Consider the following 26,206-nt stretch of genomic DNA (forward strand, 5'->3'; position numbering starts at 1 on the left):
CAGTTCTCAAAACATTTTGATTCATGACCAAGATTGTGGATCAACCTATCGGCTTCCAGGTAATCTCATATCAATGACAGATTTATAATCCTACAACTATAAAATACTAATGAAGAAGCATAACCAATGCAAACACTTTTCTCACCAGAGAAATGAACCTATTCTTGCCATGATGTGTGAGAAATCCTTTCATGTGGCTTAGATTTTTACCCTTAGTGCTAATCTGATTAAGTAATAATTGTATTTCACACATTTTGAATTCAACTGTGTGCTATAATTGGCTATAACTAGCAATCCTCGGCTCTATGAGTAATCAATGCTGGATAGTTTTGTGTGTGGTCAGAACAGGGTCTTCAGTACGATGCTTTTGCAGGAATCGGTGACATCCTGTGCCAATATAAACAATGGCAATTTCTGGTCAATATCAAAATTTTAATTGGCATCTGTAGAACTGTGCATCAGAAAGAATTAACATCTTCAAGAGAGAAGCACAGAAAAGGACAAGAAAATGATAAACACAAGCTTTTCAAATGCTATTTGTTTGTGCTGCTTGGACCTGAATTTAGCAAGTGATTTGGTAGCTGGCTTTGAGTGTTGCACAAATGAATCAACATGTGTACATGAGACAAAAGTAACTGAATTACTGCCTGAGTAATCAAATAAGCGATTGTCAGGTATTCAGGCTTGTATAATCTATCAACCAGTTTCACTCTGAGCCCTCACCTACACATAAGTACTGCTTACTCATTATGAGTAATTGATGAGCATCAATTTGATGTTGACTAGTATAATTACAATGATTAGGAATTCAGAGACATTTTAAGATTATCATTTTGGAAGAATGTCGGGATTTTGATAAACTATAAAAGTCAGCAAGGTTTTCAAAGGGTTTCTTCTAGATCTCCCATTGTAAATTTTTTTTTCACCAAAATCCACAAAAAAAAACAAATTTTCCAGAGATTCAACTTATCTTTCACCAAAGTAACAGTTAGAAGTTGGGAAGAAGCAGCATCAAAATGTGACCCAGGTTTTCTATTCAAATATAAATCTATGTTACTATAATAAATATAATATTCTAAGCAATACATGTGGCAAGCAGTTCAAAACATTCATCTAACATGCCACTTGTTGACTGTTCTAATCCTGATGTTACTTTGTTTCATAAAAATGTGTTAAACAATAGTTCTATTAAAACTGTAGAAAATAAGGGACAATGTTAGCCCAATTTACATATGGAAATTTGAAATCAAAGCAGAAATTTCTGGAGAAACGCAGTCGATCTGGCAACATTTGTGAAGAGAAAGCAGAATTAACCATTCAAGTCCAGTGATCCTTCTTCAGGTTTCTGCAGCAACTTCTGTTTTTGTTTCAGATTTCCAGCATCTGCACTGCTTTATATGGAAATTGCTTGTCACGCGGTTAAAATAGACATACAAAAAGTTAGCACACTTTCCTGTTTAATTCTTGCTGCTGCCATTCTTAACAAGACTATTTTTAGGTAGCTGAGTGCCTTTTCAACATGGCCAGGAAGGATCTGGGTAAGTCTGGGTTTCTCCTTCTTAATAGAATATAATCTCAAACAATAAAGTAAAAATATCAAATTGAAAGCTATTCTCAGGAATAGTGACCATGAAACTATCATCTGTTGTCTTAAAAGCCTACCTGGTTGTTTCCTTCAGGGAAGGAAATCTGCCATCTTTAACTAGATTGGCCTACACATGGCTCCAGACTAACTGGTTGACTCTTAATTGCTTGTTGAAGTAGTAAGCCATTCGTTGAAGGACAATTAGGATGGGTGACAAGTGCTGGCTTTCCTTGCCAGCAGCACCCATAAAAGAATATAGAAAAAACAAAAGACCCTACAACTTCCTTACTACTGATGGACAGCTCTTAGGTTCTATTATTTTAATCTATTCAAAGCTGGCCAGCTCAATCTGAGCTGCCCTTCCTTTTAGGTCAACCCTTCCTTTTAGGTCAACCATTCCTTTTAGGTCAATCCAGCTCACCACCACCTTGTCAAGGGCAACTAGGAATGGGCAAGAAATGCTGGCCAGCCAGCGACACCCACATCCCACAAATGAATAGAAAAAAAACACTAAACCAATATGAGGCAAATGGTGCCAAAAGGTAATGTAGCTCAGGTCTCAAATTGATGATATCTGATGAGATTGACACTATGTCAAAAACATTCTCTGAGTTAAAATCCATTTTACCCAATAGATGCAAGCCATAATACCAGAAATAGTAATATTTAGGCTACAGTCAAATACTGCAAACATTTTCAATCATAATAGAATAAGCTATATCATTTTTCTTGACAGATAACAATGACATCAAGGTGACCTGTGGAACCCAAAATGTGCAACTATCAATCTTTTTGTGCCCATTTTACTTTGCTGGCTACAATGAGAGCCTTGTGGCTTTAAACCGTCAATTCAATGACCCCAGATGTCAGGGAACAGTTGATGCATCCGTTTCTCCTCCTGTTCTCAAGTTTACATTTCCCATCAGTGACGTCAACTCTACTTTCTGTGGAAACAAGCTGGTGGTATGTCAAGCATAGCTACCTGAAGGATCAAGTTGACTATGCACATTGCTATTTAGTACAAATATATAGAAATTAAACTTGATGCATAATTGCTCACGTCATGAAGTTCCACAAAAACTGATGTTGATTGAGAAAACTGTAAAGTGATTATCTTGTAAGAAGTGAGATCGTACCTTGACTGGTTTACATAGTTGTGTGGTCCACATTCTTCGCTCCCAAGAGCAACATTATTTGCAATCCTATTGAGGACCACGGTCTCAACAAATGATTAGCTCAATTCTAAAGCATGAAGTAATGGGTTACATAGTCGGTATCTGTGGTTTTTCAAACTGTGAGGTTGTTGTTTTAATCATATCAATGTGAGTGACTGTCAAGTGGAGGCTAAGCAGTTTCTCACATGTACAGGAACATATAACTAAAAGAAGAACAATTCAGGTAGGCTCACTCCCCTTGCTTAATGGAATCTACAATGATTCTGCCCTTTGACAGCATGCTGGATTGCCTTGGCTTTTAGTTGAAGAGCAATATCAACAGAGAATATTACTTTTAGTGGGCTAGCGTGGTTTTTCAGCTAAAAACCTCTTATGATTGTATTAAAAGCTCTAAAGGTATCCAGGCACATAAATGCTGAACATAGACATAAAAAAAAAGTAAATCTAAAGATAGTTGTGAAATATCTCCACAAAAGCCAGTATCCCATCAGCAAGTCACCATTTGTTTACACATGCATAGTACAAGACGCTGATCCAGCTAGTTCAGAGCCATCTCCCAAAGTGAGCAGAACCCCTGGCACTGCTATTTATATCTGTCAGCCAGGGCTCCCTGATTGGACCAGTTTAACTGGTCCCAATCAGGGAACTCATATTCTATGAGATCCACCTGGCTGACCTTGTTACAATCACTACAATATGATATGCCCCATTTGGAACTCACAGGGGCAGTGAAATCAATGGAGATATAATTAACATTATGTGGTGAGCCAAAAAGTTATGTGAAAGGGCCTGACAATAGCAAACACAAAGTATAAAATACTACAGATAGATAATGAGCATCCTCCAATATATGGTGCTGAAATAGCTGTGGATAAAGTAGACTTACAGTTAAACACAAACAATCAATAATAAATAGCAAAAAGCAATCTGAATACTAGTCAGGTGAAATTATTTTCAAACTATACATTAATCTGTTCAGATCACATCTAGAGTATTACATCCATCGCTGCCAAGAAACAAGTTTTTCCTGCACTGCAAGCAGTATAGAGAGGAGCCTCAAAGCTTACCTCCACCGTCAGGGGAATTTGGGATAAAGGAAGATTGGAGGTATTTGGAGTTTCAGGTTGAAAAGGAGGTATCCCAGAAGTGATTTTTTTTAGAGGCAAATAAGGCAATTAATCATTAGGAAAATGTTAATACAGAATAATAACTTTAAATGAATCTGTACAGATTGAGGGCACATTTTGAAACTAGCAACATGTAACTTTAGGATTGGAAACAAGAAAGGTTTCTTCACACAAAATGGACACATGGACAGAGTAATAGAAATATTTAAGAAACAAGTTATATGTAGTACTAAAAGGATTGTGGTGTTGTTCTCAATGTGTTAAATATCCTCACAATAACAATTTTACTGTGTTTTGAACACTGAATCCCAGAGCGGTTGCTATCATCATCTGGATAATTGTCTGGGAGTCTCTGTAATAAAACAGGAGCAAAGTTTTGTCATGCCATGTTATGAATACTACTGCCTAAGAACATGATAGAACCCCTACAGTGTGGAAACAGGCCATTTGGCCCAACAAGTCCACACTGACCCTCTGAACAGCATCCCACCCAGACTCATTCCCCTTGTCTAACCCAAACATCCCTAGGCACTATGGGCAATTTAGCACAGCCAAACCACCTAGCATGCACACCTTTTGACTGTGGGAGGAAACCAGAGCACCTGGAGGAAACCCACGCAGACACGGGCTGAACGTGCAAACTCCACACAGACAGTCACCCAAGGGTGGAATAGAACCCGGGTCCCTGGCGCTGTGAAGCAGCAGTGCTAACCACTGAGCCACCATGCTGCCCCTGTTTCAGTATTGAATATCTTTCAAACATTAATCATTTTATTTTGATATTTATATGCATTTTTTTCTACGTACAGATCACCAATGCTCCAGGAACGGGTGCTTTTAAAGAATTTTCAAACATCCAGTTTGCCAATATCAGCGGTATGATAGAAACAAATGACCCAGTAATAAATGTCATAACGTATAACCAGGAGCTGGTGTATTTGTATTCCTGCTCCTACCCTTTGGAGTATATTATTAATGATACTAGAGTGGATGTGTAAGTGAAGATTTTCTTTCTTGTTTATTTAGGTGAATCTGTTTTAAAATAGGATTTTTAGATAGCTGAGAAAGTTGTCTAATCGTTTGAAAGTTAACAGGTCCCTTTACAAAACATGTGATTGAATTTTAATTTTGTTACTTATTTTGCTTGATGGTTTTTATAGTGCTGCGTGTAATATTTTCTGACGTATCAATGAAAATTGCAGATTTTCATCTTCCCTATAAACCCTCCAGCCCAGAGCAAATGTCATCAGGTAGGGATTAAGATGGTGGAGGTTGTACCAAATTCTTGCCTAACTGCACCATAACTTACCTGTGATCAGGTAAGGGTCAGGAAGGGCATTTCCCTACTAGGCAGGATCCTACTTTACACTGAGAAGTAATTTCCCAATATGTCGTATTTATTCACTAGATCATGATCAACAACAGTACCCCGGACCGAATTCACATTTCTCTCGAGCAGTATGGCAAATTGCATTGGAATCAGCATCCCTGCTGATGTACTACAGTCCAATTTTATATACCTCCTTTTCTGTTCTCATTTTTAGCATCTCAACTCTATAAATGGAGAATATACAGTGGGATTCAAAAGATCCAGAACAGTCAATTTTCCATTTTGACAATGGAGTAATGTATGTGAATTTGAACCACTTAGTCAATTGTGTTGATTTTCACTGTTATGTTATTACAGGTTCCAATGTGATAGGTATAGTAAATGGATTGGTCAGTATAAGGAGTATTTTAGAGCAATTTATCATTATGATTTTATAGTGATTGACCTGTGTAATTGGATTTACAGGGCAGGAGTAAGTATAGCCATCAATGATAGGAATGGCACCTTCAGGAGCACGCTCACTCTTCAGCTTTACAGTGTAAGTTAACCAACTCTTCTGTGTCGTCAGTAAAAAATCAAAGTTGCAAAATTTCATCAAAACTTAATCACAATTAATGAATAAATATCTGACCTTCAAACCTTCAGGCTTGTATATGTCTTAAACATATTGCAATGAAAATATCTGAAGCAGAATTTGAAGATATTCTTGCAACTGGGTAATGAGGAGGTGAATCGGTTCCCCATCTTTTAACTGCACCCCTCCCCCTGCCCCTTGTTGGGCTTTTAATTATTTTTAGCATTTCATATCTCAATTAAAATATAGTACTAGTCAAAATTTAGAAGCCACAAAAAGGTTTCCTTGTGTGAAGAAAAGAGAAATTTTATTACATATTAAACACAAGAAAAACAATAAAACACAACATCAAAGATACACACACAAACACAAGTATAAAGTTTAAAAAGTCCAGAATGTTTTGTAGAAAAAAGTAGATCAAAAATAGGCAACTTAAAAAGTTCTGAAGTCCAGACACAGGGAGAATGTGCAAGCTCCACACAGGCAGTCGCCCAAGGGTGGAATAAAACGAGGCTTCTTCATGCTGTGAGGCAACAGTGCTAACAAACTGAGCCACAATGCCACTCTTGTCATTACTGTTCAAAAGTCAAGACCACTTGGGCAACTAGACCTGTTCAACTGCACCTCAACAAATGGCTGCCTCATCACATGGCCCTCTCCAGCAGCTCCACTACCTTTCCTGGGACCAGGAGGCTGTGCGTTGAGGCTGGGTCTGCTGCTTCTACAAGCCACCCCCTCGCCCAGATTCCTGTGGCGTGGAGATAACCAGGCATGGCCTCCTGCTTCTGGGAAGTGTAGCGTAGTAGCTGGAGATTAGTGGTAAACCAGTGGATTGGGAACATTTCAAAAGCCAACAAATGATGACCAAAAGAAAGGGAGAAAATAAACTTTCAATTAATATCAAGAATGACAACAAGAACTTCTTTAAATACCTAACAAGGAAGAGAGAAGCCAAAGTGAACAAAGGCCCTTTGGATAATGAGGCCGTGGAAATAATAATGGGCAAACAGGAAATAGCAGCTAAGTTGAATAAAGACATTGCATCAGCATTCACAGTAGAAAACACCAATTAGCATTCCAAAATTACTAAGTATACAAGGGGCTATTGGAGGAGAGGAAATTAATACGATAAATGCCATTTGAGAAAACGTGCTAGGGAAAATAACAGGACAAAAGACTGATAGGTCCCCTGGACCTGAAGGGATGCTGCATAGGACACTGAATGAAGTAGCTACAGAGATAGTGGACTCACTGGTACTAGACTTCCAGAAATCCTTCGATTCTGGAAAAGTCTCAGGGTCTCAGGAAACTGCCATGCAACGACTTTATTTAAAAAGGGAAGACGACGAAAAACAGGTAACTATAGGCCAGTCAGCTTAATGTATGTTATTGGGAAAATGTTAAAGTCTATTCTAAAGAACTAGCAGAGTATTTAGAAATGTATAATATGACGAAGCAGAGTCAGCATAGCTTCATGATGGGGAAGTCACGCCAGAGAAATTTGCTAAATTTTGCTAAATAGATAAAGGATAAACAGTGTAAGTAATATCTTTATATTTTCAAGAGGTGTTTGATAAGGTACCACACATTAGTGCCATTTAAAAAGATAAAAGACAATGGTGTTGGAGGTAGCATATTAGCATGATGGATTGGCTAAGAAAAGACAGAGTTGGAATAACAAGGGCATTTTCAGAATGGGAGCCTGTAACTAATAGAGTACCACAGGGATCAGTGCTTTGGTCACAATATATATTAGTGATTTGGATGAGGAACGTGACTGTTCAATAGCCAAATTTAGGAATGACACAAAAATAGACAGGAGGGCAATTAGTGAGGATGACACAGAGTCCACAAAAGCAATATAGACGGGTTAAGTAAGTGGACAAATACTTGACAGATGGAATAAATTTCTGGGGAAATGTAAGGTTATGCACCTTGGCAGGAAGAATAGAGGGGCTGAATATTATTTAAATGTAGAAAGATTGGCAGAAAGCCACAGGCCAGAGAGATTTTGTTCATGAATCGCAAAAAAAAATCTAAGTTATAATAGGGAATAGGGAATAGGGAAGTAAATGGAATGTTGACCTTTATTTCAAAGGGAATGAAATATAAAATTCAGGAGGTTTTACTAAAACTCTGCAAGGTACTAGTCAGACCACAGCTGGAATACTGTGAACAGCTTTGGACCTCTTATCTAAGGAAAGATATACTGTCATTGGAGGCAATCCAAAGAAGATTCATTAGGCTGCTACCAGGCATAGGAGGAGAAATTGAATAGTTTGGGCTTTTACTCATTGGATTATAGAAGAATGAGAAGCAATCTTATTGAAACACACAAGATATTTAGAGGACTTGTCAAGGTAGACAAAGGAAGCTTATTTGCCCTTGTGGGAGAGACTATGGTCTCTTGTCCTGGCATCTCAATACAGGGCTGTTGAGCTCGGGTCATTATGTTTAAGGCTAAGATAGACAGGTTTTTAATCAGTAAGGGAATCAAGGATTATGGAGCAAAGGCAGGAAAGTGGAATTGAGAACTATCAGTTCAGCTATGATCTCACTGAATGATGGAACAGAGTAGATGGACTGAATAGCCTACTTCTGATCTTACATCTTATGGTCTCATGGTCTTAAAATGACTGCAAATCTCCCACTGAAATTTAAATTACCTTGCATCAAAAAATGTTTGTTTTGGTAAATTCTTCCTTAGCAATCGCTCTGAAAATAATTTAGATGTATGTATAATGTAATTTTAACTCTCATATTTAATTGCGAATATTTCTTCTCATATTTCCTGCAATATCTATCTTCAAAATTTAGCAGTAATGATGATGTGTTGTTGTTGCTCACCAGTGACATCAGCAGCACGTGTTCTGATATTTCTGTAGCCATCTGTATCTGGATGACATCATGGCTCACATCTGAACATGTGCAAGAATCATACTTTGTTCTAGTAATCATTACATTCCACTGGATATTTTCTCAGAGATGCTGAGAGAAACAGGGAGGGAGAGAAAGATAGGGAGAGTTTTGAGCTCTGTTATTACAAATCCATTTTCCTTTTCAGTCTGCTAAAATGTTATATGCTTGAAATACATTTCACATGTATATTCCTCTATCTGGTTTCATTGTTTTTTATTCAAGCTGAATAATCTGCAGTCAACTTTCATTCCAATAATTAAATTTCCAGAAAGTATGGGTCAACTGGGTCATTCAGATCTGATTCTCGATGCCTTTTCTTATTATAAAGTTAATTTAGGCTCAGACTGATTTTTGTTTATTGATGGCTTCATGTGTTTGGTTCAACCTGGTCAGCGGACCCATGTGGCCATCTTTCACCAGTGTTTTTAACAATCACTTTTGTCCATGAAAGGTCCCAGATATTAAAATCAGATGTTGGAACTTAGAAATGGATAGTCTATCTTTAGCACTGTTGTAGCAATATGGATGCAGATTTTCATGTTTCTGTGCTCTGGTTTATTTAATTCTGCCTGACTTTTCTCTGTTAATATAATTAAAATCTTTAGAAAATTGAACAAGTTCCATCATGGAAGAAAACCTGACGATCAAAATGATTATATGAGCATAAATTGTTGAAGATAATAGAGCAGTTTGAGGAAGTGATTAAAAGATTCTCGGGCTTTAAGGCTTTAAGCATAGAATCATAGAAAGCAACAGCAAGGACATTATATGAAACTTGAAATAATGTTGCTTCAACTTCCACTCCCAACACCTCCACGTGCCACCTTCCCATGCAATTGCAGAAGGTGTAACACTTACCCATTTACTTCCTCCTTCCTCACCATCCAAGGCCCCAAACACAGATTCCAGGTGAAGTAACAATTTATCTCCACTTTAGTCAACTCAGTCTACCGTATTTACTGCTCACAATGTGGTCTCCTCTACATTGGGGAAATGAAACCCAGACTGAGTAATCACTTTGCAGAACACCTACATCCAGTTGCCTGCTTTAAGACACCAACATGTCCCCTGGCCAACATTTCTGTCTCGGGCTAGCTGCAGTGCTGCAGTGAAGCTCAGCACAAACTAGAACAGCACCTCATTTTCCGTTTGGAGACCCTACAGCCTTCCAGACTCAATATCAAGTTCAATCATTTTAGGGCCTGAGCAATTTCTATTATTTCCTTTATAAACGCTAACAACCCAGGCCCTGTCATCACATACGCTGCTTTCAGCACAGCCACCCATTTTCATCTACTTATGGTCCCCATTAGCAGCTTTCCTTTCTCACTGGCTTACAATTATCCATCCCTTTGCCTGCTTAAGTGTCTTTCTCTCCCTCTGGGCTCCATCTCTACCTATTACTTACTCCTTTACACACCCCTTCCCAACCCATCTTCAACATATATAGCACCTTTTCTTAGCCACTAATTATTCTGAAGAAGTATCACTGAACCCAAGATGTTAACTGTGCTTTCTCTTCATTGATGCTGTGAGATTTTCTCCAGCAATTTCTGTTTTTGTTTCATACAGCAGATGCTGATTTTCAATGAAATGTTTAATTGCCTGATTTTTAACCCCTAATACCCAATGTAAGAAATGGGTGGTTAAAATAAAGTCATTCCCCTCTGCAAGTAATGCACTCATGCTCACATGTTTCAGGTTTACATGGCTGCCCTGTACCAGTGTTCTGCTGTGCAAGATGCAGAACAGGCTCAAGGGATTGAATGGTCAATTCCTGTTCCTATGTTCCTATGTTGCTCCTACCCACAGGCCTATCAACTCCTACTAGATTTAGCAGAAGATTCACCAGCAAATGGAAATATAACCCTGGAGTTTGAAATGATCCAGGTCTCACCATCATAAATTGCTGAGCTTGATATATCCCCTAGTGGCCCAACAAAAAAAACATGCCTGAAGTTGAAATCGCCATTTGAGGTCAAACGTAATAGATCTGAGGGGAACAATATTAAGACAGAAAAAAGAGATTCAAAATGAAGGGTACTTTTCTGCACGAAGAGGAAAGGAGATGAAGCAAAGAAGTAATCCTGCATAATGGTGGTGAGATTAGGTAAGAGACCAAGATGAACCTAGGTGTGATTTTTCAAAATCAAAATGGCAAAGGACAAAGGAGATGGTGTAAATGCAGCAAATAGGCATCTAGATGAATGTGGAATCAGACTAAAGAGAAATCAAGTTGGATGTGGTTTTCAATTAAGTCGTGATTGAATTATTTTCAGATTTAGAATACAAAAATTGTTGAAAGATCAGACTACTGTACAAAAATATTACGAGTATCATGTCAAAAGTGTGATAAAACTGCATTGTTTTCAGGATGCAGAATACACAAATTCCTTGATCATCCCAGAATCAGGACTCACCTTGAAAACCAAGATTTATGTAGAAGTAAGAGCTACCAAGTTAACTGACAAGTAAGATTTATTCTTTTTGTTATGACTGAAAAATTCAGATCACCTTTACAATAACAATAAGCCAATGCCTTACTTCACAAGGGATCACTACCCCAATAAGTGCCACATGCGAGTTAGTGCAGACTGGTGATAAGTTAAAGATTAAATATTGTTCTGATTTAATTAATTTTAATGCTTGAGCTGAAGTGTCTTTCTTAAAGTAGAAACATTGAACAGAAAAACAGCATAATTTGATAACTATTGAGTCCATGCTGGGAAAATCTAAATCTCATTGAGTGTAATTTTGACTTTGGTTGATAGCACAAATTAATGATATTGATTCAGTGTCCTTTAAAAATCTCTGCAGATTTTCATTTCCCAGGGTGGGATATGGAGTGACCCTAGAAAAGCACATAAATGTAATTCAATTCCTACCACAGACAAACCTGTACAACCAAAAAAAAAAGTGTTGGCCAGCCAACCTTCACATTTCCAGTGCACTAGTTATTTTGGGGGGTCTCTTATAGTATGCTGGTAATATCCCTACTTCTGAGCCAGAGGGCCTGTGCTCAAGTCCCATCTGCTTCAGAGGTGTATAATAACACCCCTGAGCAGATTGAAGAGAAAATAACTAGACACTACTGAGGAAAATAAGTGATTTACTTGGTGTCAGGAAAGTACAAAATTCAGGGGAAATTTAAAAATAGTCAAATAGAAAAGAAAGACATAATTTGCTCTTTATAAAAATAGTCGTCCATTTCTTCATATTTATTGTAAATTATTTTCTACCACTCAGGTTCAACGTCCTTCTTGATCACTGCTATACTTCAACCTCACGTTTTCATTTAAATTCTTCACTAACTTATGATCTCTTCATTGGGTGAGTATCCCAAATATAATAGCCCTTAATAGCTTTCAGTCCAATTTAATTTCTTTCCATTAGGTTACTCACTTTTTTTTCAAATGTGACTCCTATATTTCTTGAAACTCTAATGTTGAACAATTAGATGTAGATATGGGATCAGACCTGTAAAATAAGTTTGCCATGTGTCACTCTCAAATACTTTGATCTGAACAGAAAAGCATAAGAACCAAAAATAGCTTCTTCAGTCTGTCTTGCAGAGATAACAAGTAGATATTAAACCTTGGAACAAGCTCTCAACTTTTGATATCTGCTGTAAATAATATCTATTATAGGTAGCTCAAGGAAATCATGTGAAATTCTAGGGCAGTGTAAAAGGCTTGAAATCTTGCCTCTATTGCACTCAATCTCTTTTATGTCCCTTTCACAATTAGGAGCTGAGCATTCCTCAGGCACATTGAAGAGGAATATCAGTGATGATCATTGTGATATTTCAAAGGTTGCTTCGAGCTTGTCCAAAAGTCTGTTGAACGTATCCTGTCCAATACTATGTATTTACCCACCGTCACTATCGTCACTGGCTTATATCACCTCTGTGTTTATCACAAATTGAATTTGAAATCAGCAATTTTATATTTAAATCCTTAGCTGCCATATTTCAATCTGTCTCTACTACTGATCATTATCAGCATTTATTTTTTTCTTTATTCATTAACGGGATGAGGGCATCTCTGGCTAGGCAGCATTATTTATTGCCCATCCCTAATTGCCCAGTGGGCAGTTCAGAGTCAACAAATGGCTGTGGGTCTGGAGTCACATATAGGCCAGGCCAGGCAAGGATGGCAGTTTCCTTCCCTAAAGGACATTAGTGAACCAAATGGGTTTTTCTGATAATTGACAATGGATTCATGGTCATCATTAGATTCTTAATTCCAGATATTTTATTGAATTTAAATTCCACCATCTGCCGTGGCAGGATTTGAACCTGGGTCTTCAGAATGTTATCTGCATCTCTGGATTAACAGTCCAGCGATGATGCCACTAGGCTATCGCCTCTTCCTATTTATACACTAGAAGTTCATTTTGAGTGGTGGTGCAAGACACTTGGTCTTAGATTGTTTACCCATTTACTTCATTCCATTGACATCTGATGAATTTCTAGCCTTATATCCTTTAGGCATCACTCAGTCTTACAATTATGGTTTTATGTTAGCCTGCTTGCTGTCTGTGCCACTATTGATGGCAAAGCCTTCCTACAGTCTACATATCAAACCTTTTCATTTACCTCTCCACATTTAAAAACCATCTCAAAATACAACTCTCAACCAAGCTTTTGGGTACCTCTGCTAACTTAATGATTTTATCTGTCTTATCCCTCAGTGGGGAGATGATGTCCCAGTGGTACGGTCATTGGACTAGTAATCCACTGGAGACCCTAGTAAAGTTCTGCGGACCTGGGTTTGAATTCACCCATAGTGGACCTTGAATTCAATAAAAAGTCTGGAATTTAAAGTTTAAGCTAAGATCTAACCTATTTAATGTAACCATTTTTTATTGCACGGAAAAACGAATCTGGTTCACTAATACCCTTTAGGGAGACCACAATGTGGACGTGCCAGTGTTGGTCTGGGGTAGACAAGGTTAAAAATCAGACGACACCAGGTTATTGTCCAAAAGGTTTATTTGAAATCACAAGCTTTCGGATCGTTGACCTTTCATCAGGTGCAATGCTCCAAAAGCCTATGGTTTCAAATAAACATTTTGGACTAAAACCTGATGTTATTTGACTTCTGACCCTTTAGGGAAGATTATTGCTATCTGTAGCTGCTCCAGCCTGTGTGTGACTCCACACCCACAGCAGACACAGGGACAATGTGCAAACTCCACACAGACAGTCACTCAATGCTGGAATCAAACCCAGGTCCTAGCGTTGTGAGGCAGCAGTGCTAACCACTATGCCACCCTGAACATATTGTTCATAGGTTTTGTCTACTTTCCTGATCCAAACTGCAAAACTGGTGGAGGTCATCCAGATAGGCTTGTTGCCTCACACAGTGTGGGACCTTTCTGTGGATTGCCATCTTGCTGTGATGGAGAGGTTTGAGTGTTCCATTGATCCTGAGAGTGATGCAGTCAGGAGTTCTCAACTTCTGGCAGGGCCATCCATATTGGTAAGGTCAGAGGGAAAGAACCAGACAAAGCACAATACAAAACAAGTCCCCAGTGGCAATCCAGGTGGAAGATACTCATGAGTGATCAATGGCTGCAACAACAGATGAAGGCTACAGTAGGGAGGCCCCCAGTCATTGAGGTTTCCTTGCCACTGGAACTGGATCTACCTTCTGTCAATGATCATGGGTCTGCTGATGTGCAACACCATTTACATGTTAAAGGACATCCCACATGAGGCATCTACCTAAATGACCAGTGACATGGAATTTCCTAGGTGGACAAATATACTTCTGAGTGAGTGATTGCCGATGGCTGTGTGGGCAGTGTGGTGACATTCAGAAAGAAAAGTGGCTTCTTTGACTTTTCCTTTACAAGAAAGGGTAGCTTTTTGGTAGCATCCATTTTGGTGCAGGCCATAGTGTGACACATTCCTTGCTTCACTTTGCACCATAGCAAGTTTTATCTTCAAAATCAGTAAAATAGTCTGGTTTCACAACATCATAAAGATCTGTGTTTGCATTGTCATTCAGGATGTGGGTGTGACCATATTGCAACCATCTAGACTGACTTTCTGTGATTTTGCACTCTAATGCAGCCTAACTCTGGTACAATCGATGGTCACAATCGAATGAGAAACACGCACAAGTTCGGTTAATCTGCAGTTACCAGTTACTAAGTTACCAGGATTCCAGCTTATCAGGGCATCCTTCTATTGATTTCCTATTGTGTCAATGGGAATAGCTGGCAACTTTTCACACCAGGAATTTCTGGTTATCTGAATTTGACTGAACACAATTTCACTGCATGCCTAGGTCTACCTGCATGCCACCTCAAATTCAGGAAGGGTGGTAGTTTACTTTCACCATTTTTAACTGCTGTTATTATTTAATCTGGCTTTTAAATTCAGGACAGTTTTTTTTTTGGAGTGTTCTGCTAGCAAAAGGTGGAATCATTCAGGAAGAATTCATGGGAGGCTAACAATTGTAGCTGCAACAACAATATTTTTCAACCAGAAGAAGTGATTTTGGATCAAAGCAAATCAGAAAAGGTGTGTCTTTGGGAACTCTGCTTCAAAAGAGAAGCTCCAAGGGGAGTTGTACCATCTGCTAAATTTGTAAACAACATCAAATCAAGAACTACACTTCTTATAGAAGGAAGTATGTTGCAAGACAAAATCATCATGCAGTTGCATCCTTTAAGATACAACAGGGAACTGCAAACCCATCACCTGTAACAGCAATTAATAAGCACTTTTCGAGAGAACGCATCCATCTGCTAAGGCACAGAACTTGCAGCAGATGGCAGGGTTCCATAAAGTTCCACACATGTAGATGCAACTTAGCTGATTATTGGAGGTCCTACTATCCTCATTTCTCCATGAACCAAGTTTAAGGTGGTGTCTGTTATTCAAGATATGTTAAAAATGGTTTTCTTTCTACAACAGCTTGTGGTGTCTACATTTTTCAAAGGAGAGGAAATATGGGCTGATGGCTTTTAGGGAAACTGGCCTCTGCAATCTACCACATCCCAAAACCAGTCCAGCTCGTCCCCGCCTCCCTAACCTGTTCTTCCTCCCACCTATCCCCTCCTCCCATCTCAAGCCGCACCCCCATCTCCAACCTTCTAACCTCATCCCGCCCCCTTGACCTGTCCATCCTCCCTGGACTGACCTATCCCCTCCCTAACTCCCCACCTACACTCACCTTTACTGGCTCCATCCCCGCCTCTTCGACCTGTTTGTTTCCTCTCCACCTATCCTCTCCTCTATCCATCTTCTATCCGCCTCCCACTCTCTCCCTATTTATTTCAGAACCCCCTTCCTCTTCCCCTTTTCTGATGAAGGGTCTAGGCCCGAAACGTCAGCCTTCCTGCTCCTATGATGCTGCTTGGCCTGCTGTGTTCATCCAGCCCTGCACCTTGTTGTCTGTGCAATCACAGTCACTGCCCTCACCGGGAAATTGTCTTCTTCATACGCAGTCTCTCAGGATCAAAGGGAACTTGCTTCCACTTCAGTTCCATGTGTTCTCAGATGGCTGGTAAGTTCAATTGCTAATCAGCAGACCCTGCCACATTTGGCATAGGTACACTTGAAAGGGTTGGGTAGGTGATTTGTTTAGAGTTTTGTGCACTCCGCTACTTCACCACTGCGCACTCCTGATGCACTCGCTTGATATACTTGGTGCCTTCTCCAATGAGCCTTGGTCAGTCACAAACCATGGCCTTCTAGGAATCAGCAGGGATGTTTAACTTCTTCAGGGATGTTTTGACAACATCCCTGCAGCACTTCTACTATCCTTCTGAGAGACTTCTACCAGCTACTAATTCCAAGAAAAGTAGTTGCTTTTGGAGTCTGGTGTCAGGTATACAAACTGCATAAACTGCCCAACAGAGCTGCCTTTGAGTTATCAGTGCCTCAATGCTATTCACGTTGGCTTGGGAGAGAACACTACTTTTGGACCACCTTTCTTGCCACGGATTTGGAGAGTCTTGCAAAGGCGCTGCTGGTGGTGCTACTCTAATTCTTTGTGTTGCCTGCTGTAGGTTATCTAAGTTGCCAAAGCATGTAAGAGTGATTTCCAGTAATTCCCAGTGAACAATGAACTTAGTCTTAGACTCTAGGCCTGGTCTTCAAATACTGTCTTCAATACTTAGTCAGAATCACATTGAAAGCAATGATGGATTTCTTTCAGAGGAGTCTCCCAGATGCAGAAATTGGTGTATGCTTTGCTGACAGTACAGGGAATCTCTCAGAAAGAGAATGGTTTCAAGTTACAAGCAAAGCGTTATTTTGCTTTGCTCAGCCAACACATTCAAATTCAAGAAAAATGTGCCTCCAGATGTAGCATAATGAAACTGTGTACAAAAGCAGTAATAGTGAACGACGCTTGAGTTGCTGCCTCACACAAAATATCAAACTCCCAACTTGGTTCACATAATTCTTAACACGTTCAATGAAGTACATGCTCGGTCTACTTTCATGGTTTTGATGATGCCACCCCGTGTTGAAAGACAATGATGAAAGCTCCACTTAGAATGAATCATTGTCAGTGAAGTTCTGTGCAGTAATCTGTTTCTCTATCTCATCTATACTAACCATTATATGTGAGTGAAGAATATCTTAATTAGAATACTGGCATTTTTGTAGATTTTTGCAAGGAGTTGGAATGAAACATTCATTTGGATCCATTAATAGCCAAACTGACAATAGATCTGTAACAGGAATGTGCCACAGTAGAAGGCAATAAAAGATTATACTCCTGGAAGACTATTGATGCCTAGATTCTAAGTCTAGCTATGGTTGGAAGCTTCATCGATCTTTGAATCACGAAAGCAAACTCTCCAGGTCAGATCTTGTATCTAGATCTTGACTGGTGGCAGGATACAGTTACTAATTGTGGGCAGAGAGATTTCTCCACCCCAAAGATTCAGGTTCACCCTGTCCACTCTTTCACTCTTCTGGGTAGCTCTCCAACATCTTCTTAAGGGCATTTAGGGATGGGCAACCAGCAATTCCCAAATCCCATGAACGAATTCAAAGAACTCTGCCTTTCTTAGCCGAGCAGATAAGAGGGACTGATTTCCTCACTGATAAATGGAAAGTCATAAAGGTCTCACGCCTATTTCTCCTGTTACCCAGCAAACTATATCTTGCATGCACACTACTCCAAGGGACCTAGCTGACAGCATTGACTCAGTCAGTAGCCCCCCCCAACCCACCCACTCTGGGCAGTTTCAACCTATGCTTCCACTGGAGAATGCCCTTTAGTGACAAATAGAAACACCTCCCATTAGTTGGCTTCCTGTTTCAGTACACTAAATATTTAATATTGAAAGAATACTTGACTCCACTGTGCTATTGTGACCCACGTTCTACCTCTACAATGACCTCCCCATTAACAATGAATCACAGTTCTTTAAAATATGCCATTATATGTAACTAATACTCCTCAGCCTGCTTCTATGGGTAAATCTTTCACATGGAAGCAAATTATTGAAATGAGGGGGAGAAACTCACATCATAGAACCCAGCATGTCTTCTTTTTGAGCTGCTAGTACAGGACTGTTGGAAGTCTCACAACATCAGTGTTTTACAGTTGAAATCTTAGCTAAAATCATTTGCTTGGTTCAATAGATGCAACAAAGAACAGCAGACCAATATAGTGTCCAACGGAGAGGATCAATTTGCAAGGTTCTACTTTGAGGCATTTCGCTTCACTGAGCATCAAAAACTGCCTGTCTCTACCTTCTTTCTACACTGTGCAACACGTCTCTGTGCAAAAGCTGCTTGCAGTGACTTTTATGTAAGTACAGGACATACATATATATATAGATTTTTATTAAAACTGAAACTAATATTCCAAGAGTTCTGCTCTACTCACCAAATTACAATATCTGGAACAGAAAACATGAGCCAAATTCCCAAATTGCATGGACAAGATAATTATCTAATCTAAACAGATGACTGCTCCATGAGCAATCCTTACTGCTGCACAATTTGTTGTATGAGATTGTCTATACTACTGCTTTCTACAGGGTAGGTTTGCTGCCACCATTCTCTTGTAAGGTAGGGGTCTACCTGGCCTAACGTGATAATGGAAAACCAATTCCTTGTTGAATAAGAAGAGGCTGTTGTCTCAAGAGGTGTCCAGAGGTGAGGTGAGAGTGACAGCCGCTGACATCAATGCTGCATTTGACAAAGGGTGGCGTCAAAGTGTCCTAGAAGAATTGGAAGTCAATGGGAATCAGGGGAAAACTTTCCAACGGTTGGAGTCACACCTGGTGTTTCGGAAGATGGCTGTAGTTGCTGAAGGCCAGGCAGTTCAGGCCCAGGACATCTCAGTAGGAGTTCCTCAGGGTAGTGTCTGAGCCCCAACCATCTTCAGCGGCTTCATCAATGACCTTCCCTCTATCATAAGATCAGAAGTGGGGATGTTCAATAATGATTGCACAGTGTTCAACACCATTCATGACTCCTCAGATACTGAAGCAGTCCATGTACATATGCAACAAGATCAGGACAATATCCAGACTTGGACTGAAAAGTGGCAAATAACTTTCACACCACACAAATGTCAAGCAAAGACCATCTCCATTAAGAGAGAATTTAACCACCGCCTCTTGACATTCAATGACATTATCATCATGAATCCCCCACTATCAACAACCTGAAGTCACTATTGAATAGAAACTGAATGGACTAGCCATCTAAACAGAGTCGCTACAAGCGCAGGTCAGAGGCTAGAAACCCTTCCGCAAGTAACACACCTCCTGACTCCTCAAAGCCTGTCTACCATCTACAAGGCACAAGTCAGGAGTGTGATGGAATAATGCCAATGTGCCTGAATGAGCACAGTTTCAACAACGTTCAAGAATCTTGACACTATTCAGGACAAAGCATCCTGTTTGATTGGCACCACATCCGCAAATACTCAGTCACATCACCACCCACATTCAGTGGCAGCAGTGTGTACCATCTACCAGACGTCAGAAATTTGCCAATACTCCTTAGGCAGTTCCTTCCAAATCCACAATCCCTTCCATCCAGTAGGCCAAGGGCAGCAGATACACGAGAACATTACTACCTGCAATTTTCCCTCCAAGCTGCTCAGCATCCTGACTTAGAAATATATCACCATTCCTTCATTGTCATTGGGTCAAATTCTTGGAATTTCCTTCCTAAGGGTATTGTGGGTCTACCTCCAGCATACAAAATCCAGTGCTTCAAGAAGGCAGCTCATCACCACCTCTTCAAGGGCAACATGGACAGGTATTAAATGCTGGCCAGTCAGCAGTGCCCATTACCCACCAGTGAAAAAAAAATGTTAATTATTACATGCTAGCAACTGGCCATAAGTAACTGTTGTGATGGACATTGTTACAGAAACTATATGGAGGACTTGGATGATGGGTCTTATTCCCAAGCTGTTCTCTATATGACATCAACATACTAAATGGTGTTTAAGGCATGCCTCAGTATTAACCCTTTTAGATCTATATATTCTTATAAATCAATGACCTGCATCTTTATCAAAAATACTTTATTCATATCTGTAACCTATTTGTAACTGAAGATTAAATAGTAAATTTATGGAAGAAAGTGATATTTATTTCTTCTTATTATTTCTTCAACTGTTGGTTACACAAAACTTAATTTTTTATCAGGTTGTCTTTGTGCTTCATCTTTAGCAATGCAAAAGAAGAAAAAGAGAAGCACCATTAATAGTCAGTACTCCATTACCAGATGAAGTGTCTGATCCTTCAGTAATTAGTTCTGAAGAAATCAAGACCAGGAATGATAATGGTAGGCATTCTTTAATTCAATTTAATTTAATATATACATAAAATAATAGGTAAGAATAAACAATAAAAGTTTGCCTGCTATCATAAAGCAAGGGAATAAGCAGGTAAATAATAAGACCAATTGTTATTGGACTGTTTTCCCTGATCTTCTCCAACAGTTGGAGCTAGTTTTAATGGGACCGTGAGTATATGTTAATATAATTGATGTATTTTGAATTTGTATGACATTCACTTTGGTTTTGACCTAAACTAGTTGCAAATCAAAATATTGAGTGATTTCAATCACAATGTTGAGACACTTTCAACTTGTCTTCACTATCTTCACTGGAATTCAATTATCTTCAGTTAGCAATGACATTCAATGGCTCTGAATCTGGTAGGAGCACATTGTCACAGCAGGTTAATTTTGATTTTCTGGTTGATCACATATACTTCTGTTGTAGAGACAGCTGCCATTTTGAGACACAGTTATTTTGAGTGACAGTCATATTAGCACCACACTCCCTACCAACCACTCCAACCTGCCCGGTACCCTCCGTAACCATAAAAGATACAACACCTGCCCACACACTACCTCCCTTACCTCCATTCAAGGCCCTAAACAGCCCTTCCAAGTGAAACAGAGCTTCACTTGCATCTCCTCCAACTTAGTCTCATGTATGTGGTCTTCTCTACATCGGTGAGACCAAACGTAGACTAGGTGACTGTTTCGCCGAGCATCTTCACCTAGCCCGAAACGGCCAGCCTAACCTCCTGGTCACTGCCCATTTCAACTCCCCACCCCACCCCCTCTCCAACATGTCCGTCCTTGGCTTCCTCCAGTGTCGCAGCAACTCAGAACACAAATTTGAGGAACAACACCTTACCTTCCACCTGGGCACCCTACAGCCCACAGGACTCAACACTGAATTTTCCAATTTCAAATAACCTTCCCACCCATCCCCGCCTCCCCTTCCAGCCCAACCTCCTCCCTTCCATTCCACCTTCTGACCCTCCCTACCAACCGTATTTATCCCTCCCATCGACCAACCAGGTTGTACTTACCACCAGTGTCTACCTATCACCACCATTCCACCTCCACCCTCCCCTCTTTATCTGCAGCTCCCCCTACCCCCACGTCCTGTCCTGAAGAAGGGTAATACTCAAAACGTTGACTGCTCCTTTCCTCCAGAAGCTGCCTGGCCTGGTGTACTCTTCCAGCCTACCTTGGATTTCAGCATCAGCAGTTTTTTTGGCTCTAGCACTGAGCCAGCAAGGTACAGGATGACAAACCTCCAGAAATCTCTTCCCATGTGCTCCTAACCCAACATCACTCCACCCATTCCCTCCCTCAAAATCTTCTTGTTTACTGCCCTTCCAGTAATTAGATAGCCAAACTTTCTCCATTTCCATATTCTGCTCTGCACTGAGAAACGTCTCATCTGTATTGATTTCAAACTTGATCTGAATTTTCTTGTCTGCTTACATCTGATTTTCTTTCACTCCTATGATCTTTCTCATTCTATACATTAACACTGATCTCTATCAGCGGCCCACTAAATCTTGATATGTTAAACACCTCAATTTTAGATAAAAGCATCTTAAATAATATGTTTACTACGCCTGGTATCCACATTGTCCTGTCTATTTTAGGTCAGTCTACTATCAGTCTCTGTCCCTCCAACCTCAGTCTTTTCCAATACTCAAATTCCTCTCCTCTGACCTCCTATTGATTTCAACACACATGTTACAATCAACTTGTTCAATAGTTCCCTTTCTGCATGTTATGGATCCTAATGCAGAAAACACATCTTTTATAATGCCATTTCATCCTATCTCTGTATAGTTACATTGGATACTCTACAGTCTTCACTGTTCCCTTCCTTATTCCCCGATTTCATAGACTGTCCTTTCACATCATTCATAGATTGTGGGGCTTCTTTTACGTGTAAGCTGGCAACACCCTAGTTTATGTCTCTATATCTATTGCAAATGGCTTAGCTGCTACTGCTGTGCACATCTGATTTGTTTTCACAGGTAGGCCTTCTAGCTATTTCATTTTCCACTATTTATTTCCTATCATGTTTTCACTGCACTACAAAAGCAAATCCTCAAATATCTGGTGGAAAATCACTATACTGGAAATCTAGATTTGCGTTCTGATCAGCTTCCATCCCTAAAAATTTTTTTCTTGACAATGATTTTCACCCTGTGCTTCCTTCCATAATAACTTCATTCAGCAAAAAAAAAACCCAAAGAACTGCGAATGCTGGAAATCAGAAACAAAATCAGAAATTACTGGAAAAACTCAGCAGGTCTGGCAACATCTATGTTCTGAAGAAGGGTCACTGAACTCAAAACGTTAATTCTGCTTTCTCTCCATAGATGCTGCCAGACCTTTGACTTTTTCCAGCAATTTCTGTTTTCCTTCGTGTTAATAATTGCATTTGTTGGACTTGTACTGACACACAGTGATTTTATTGGTATATGTGTGTGTGTGGGTGTGTGTTGTTTTTAGAGGAAGTAATACGCGACTTTGTTCATACAATGCGATGGATGAAGATGGATCATTCCCATCACAGGGAGAACTGAACCATTATGGAAGGCCAATCTTCCATTATGTTTAGTTTTAGAATTTAACTCTAATATTTCAGTCAAAGCAAATGTGGAAATCTAATGAACAAATTGTAGCTAATATTTGCTTACAATGTTTTTTTAAAATTTCTGTCCACAGTGGTGAACACAAATGATAATTCAGGTAAGAAAAATGACTGTTAGAGGCACTTTTATTTATTTGCTAAGGTATTTCCAAAAAATTAAGAAAACAAGAGAGAGGATGGCAGAGGGCAAATATTAATGTAGGGTTGAGTACATGACTTAATTGCGGTTTCACAACCAGTGGACCTTGGCGAGCATAAGGTAATTTCCCATTGAAATTTGCGAGCATTTATTGTCAACATACTCTCAAGCAGGAACACTATCTCATGACCACCCAATCTCACTACTGTGAATATATGAATGTTGTGAACAATTCTTCATAAGAATTGAAAAATATGCAACATCAAGTATTCACTTCCGTTCAGGATCTTCTTTGTATTCTTAAAGATAGCCAGTGACCAGTTGATATAGTGTCCAAAAATATTACCTGGATATGAATTTTTACTTTCCATTGGTATCTTCTTGGATTCATTGGTGCCATAAGTGATTGGTGTGTATTATTTTTTATGGGACCCACATATGACCAACACAGATCTATGCCTATTTGCACAACAGTATAATGCGGGGATATAACAATACAAATGTAATGTGATCTGAACTGATATCCATGACTTTCATATGAATATTTCTTCAATCTCTTCAAGGACAAATAGCAAATAATAATGGCAAGAAGCTTTATGCTAATCAATATGCTGCTTGATTTCACAGTTACATGAACATAAATCTAGATCTACAGAACCCACAAAGCAGACAATACAATTTGTCTTCACTCAACGATACAAAGCAAAAGACCAGGCCATCATGTTTCTTCATTAGAGTCAGCCATTTTAACCTGACTCAAACAAGATACCTTCTGATTGTTTCTTCAGTAATCATAACCCTTAGACTCAATCAAAACCTTGCTAGCTTTCTTTTCAGAATTCTCAAAAAACAATTCTGCCATCCTGCATCACAACTTGAATTTTGAATTTATCCATTCAAATAAAAAATGTAGTAAAGATTTTCTAAGTAAATATGGTCATCGTGTTTTACAACTACTGAGAAGGACTAATGAATTGCTTTTCTAATTTTTGAGAAAATAACAACAAAACCAGGTAGCGAGTAAGCATATCATGTCTAAATATCTATCACCCAATCTTTTTTAACTTGACTGAATAAATTGAGCTTTAGAAAATTTGAAAATTAACATTTAATTCCCTTCTTCTTTATGTGAAAATCCAGAACATGAAAATAACACACTATCAGTCATGACGTGATGAATTTATTTTGGAAGTGCCCAGATCACACCAGAGGAAACCAAATTCAAAAATTAAGAAAAAAATCATTATTTCATTTCTCAGGGCTTCCAATTTTTTTCCCACTGCCACCACCACCAGCCTCTCCCCGCTGCCCCTGAAATGAAAACTTGGGCTCATGCTGTGATGGTGGCAACCCTTTCGTGCCTCTTTTGAATATCTATTGCACATATATATCTTCTAGATAATGAATGTTGGCAAAATATTCAAATTAGTAGGCATCACAGTTGAGTCCATTCTTGACCTTATTTGATATCTGCACACATATACTGATGTCACTGGATGGTAAGTTCTGCCTTATTTCTTCCCCACCCCTTGGTCTATTCTGATGGCAATGTACTAATGATAACAATTCTAATAACAGTTGAAATATTCAAAAGAAGACTGATATTTGAAAAGGAAGAAATGGGCAGAGTTACACAGGGGAAGGCAGAAGATTGACACTAAGTTAACTACACATTTGGAAGGCCCGTGCAGACACAATGGGCCCAATAGCTTCCTTCTGCACTGTAAAAATTCTGTGATTCTGCAACATCCTAATCAAGTTTTGATTCAATGTTCATTGCTAGATCATTAAGTTGCTGTTAACTCACTGTTTGAGTATTACAAACAATTAGACCATCATATTTCTTACGCATTGTTTAACATAATCATTCTTTTTCCCTCCAGCATCAACCTTAGCTACTCAAGAAGCTATAGGGGTATGTACTGGACTGGGCATTGGATTGGGAATCGTAGCTGTCATCTGTCTTGCCTTGATTGCAGGAGGTGTACTAGTCTACCGAAATTTTCAGAAGAAAAGCATCTTAACCTAGGTTGGAAAACCCACAAAGAAAAAACAAAAATAATCAATTTCCATTAACTGAAGATTTTGTACAACATTCAGGCTTTCAATATTGCTTGCTAAAGTAGTTATGCTGAGCCTTATTTAATCTTGCCGATGAATACAAGGCATATTTTGTGGTGTGTAGCAACACAGATTTTTAAAATGTCACTTGTAATGAGAATGTTTTGTGTTTGTATTCGTTTTAATTGCACCTATGCAGGGATTTTATGTTGATGTATGGAAGAGATGAGCAGCTGCATTTAGTAGTTAAAGTGAATAGAGCCTATCTGTGTAGAGTCATTAAATTCACATCAAGAAAAGGTATAAAGTAAAATGCACCAAAATATTGGCTCAAAATTACTCTTAAATGATTTAAATATTTCATTCAAATATGGTTATTCAATCAGATTGCTAAAATTACTGCTTTTCAACATTACTATTTCTGAGCTACAGCAGTGCCTCGTGCCTATTGTTACCGAATTTTGACTTTTTGGGATACCTTGGAAAAGGAAGGCAGAGACAGAGCAATGTTTTGAGGTAGACGGGTAAAAGTGTAAATTAGTACAAGTATGATTTCCATACAATTTAGCTGAAATTGTATTGATACAGAATGAAAATTAAAATCAAAGCTATCTGATGGCTTAAAGTGTATACAGCTCAGTTTGGTATTGAGTCAAATGAACAAGGAAGGTCCCACGTTTAAACTCTAGTCTATGGTGTTGTAGCTGAGCTCAACCTGGATGTGAATTTGGACCAGCAGAGATGACAATAGTGGTGGCCCAGGACTTAGCAGAGGAAAATCAGCAAGACAACCTACAGTCGATTGCTGTTCCTGAGTGGATGTGAGGTTAATACAGCAGTCGATTCTCCCTGAGTGAACAGGCCAGCAGGGTT

At 39.2% G+C, this 26,206-nt stretch overlaps 1 protein-coding gene across 1 annotated transcript; it reads left to right on the forward strand.

Moving 5' to 3' along the window:
• Window positions 1-1,519: 1,519 nt before the first annotated feature.
• LOC109912919 (zona pellucida-like domain-containing protein 1) lies at window positions 1,520-25,301 on the forward strand. The gene is made up of 10 exons (XM_048603069.1): window positions 1,520-1,538; window positions 2,301-2,548; window positions 4,697-4,881; window positions 5,683-5,755; window positions 11,084-11,181; window positions 11,957-12,040; window positions 18,327-18,495; window positions 20,381-20,495; window positions 23,208-23,231; window positions 25,156-25,301. The coding sequence occupies exons 1-10, from the start codon at window positions 1,520-1,522 to the stop codon at window positions 25,299-25,301; spliced, it is 1,161 nt and encodes a 386-aa protein (XP_048459026.1).
• The last annotated feature ends 905 nt before the right edge of the window (window positions 25,302-26,206 follow it).

This window comes from Rhincodon typus, chromosome 11 (assembly GCF_021869965.1).
Source record: "Rhincodon typus isolate 14 chromosome 11, sRhiTyp1.1, whole genome shotgun sequence".
Lineage (NCBI taxonomy): Eukaryota > Metazoa > Chordata > Chondrichthyes > Orectolobiformes > Rhincodontidae > Rhincodon > Rhincodon typus.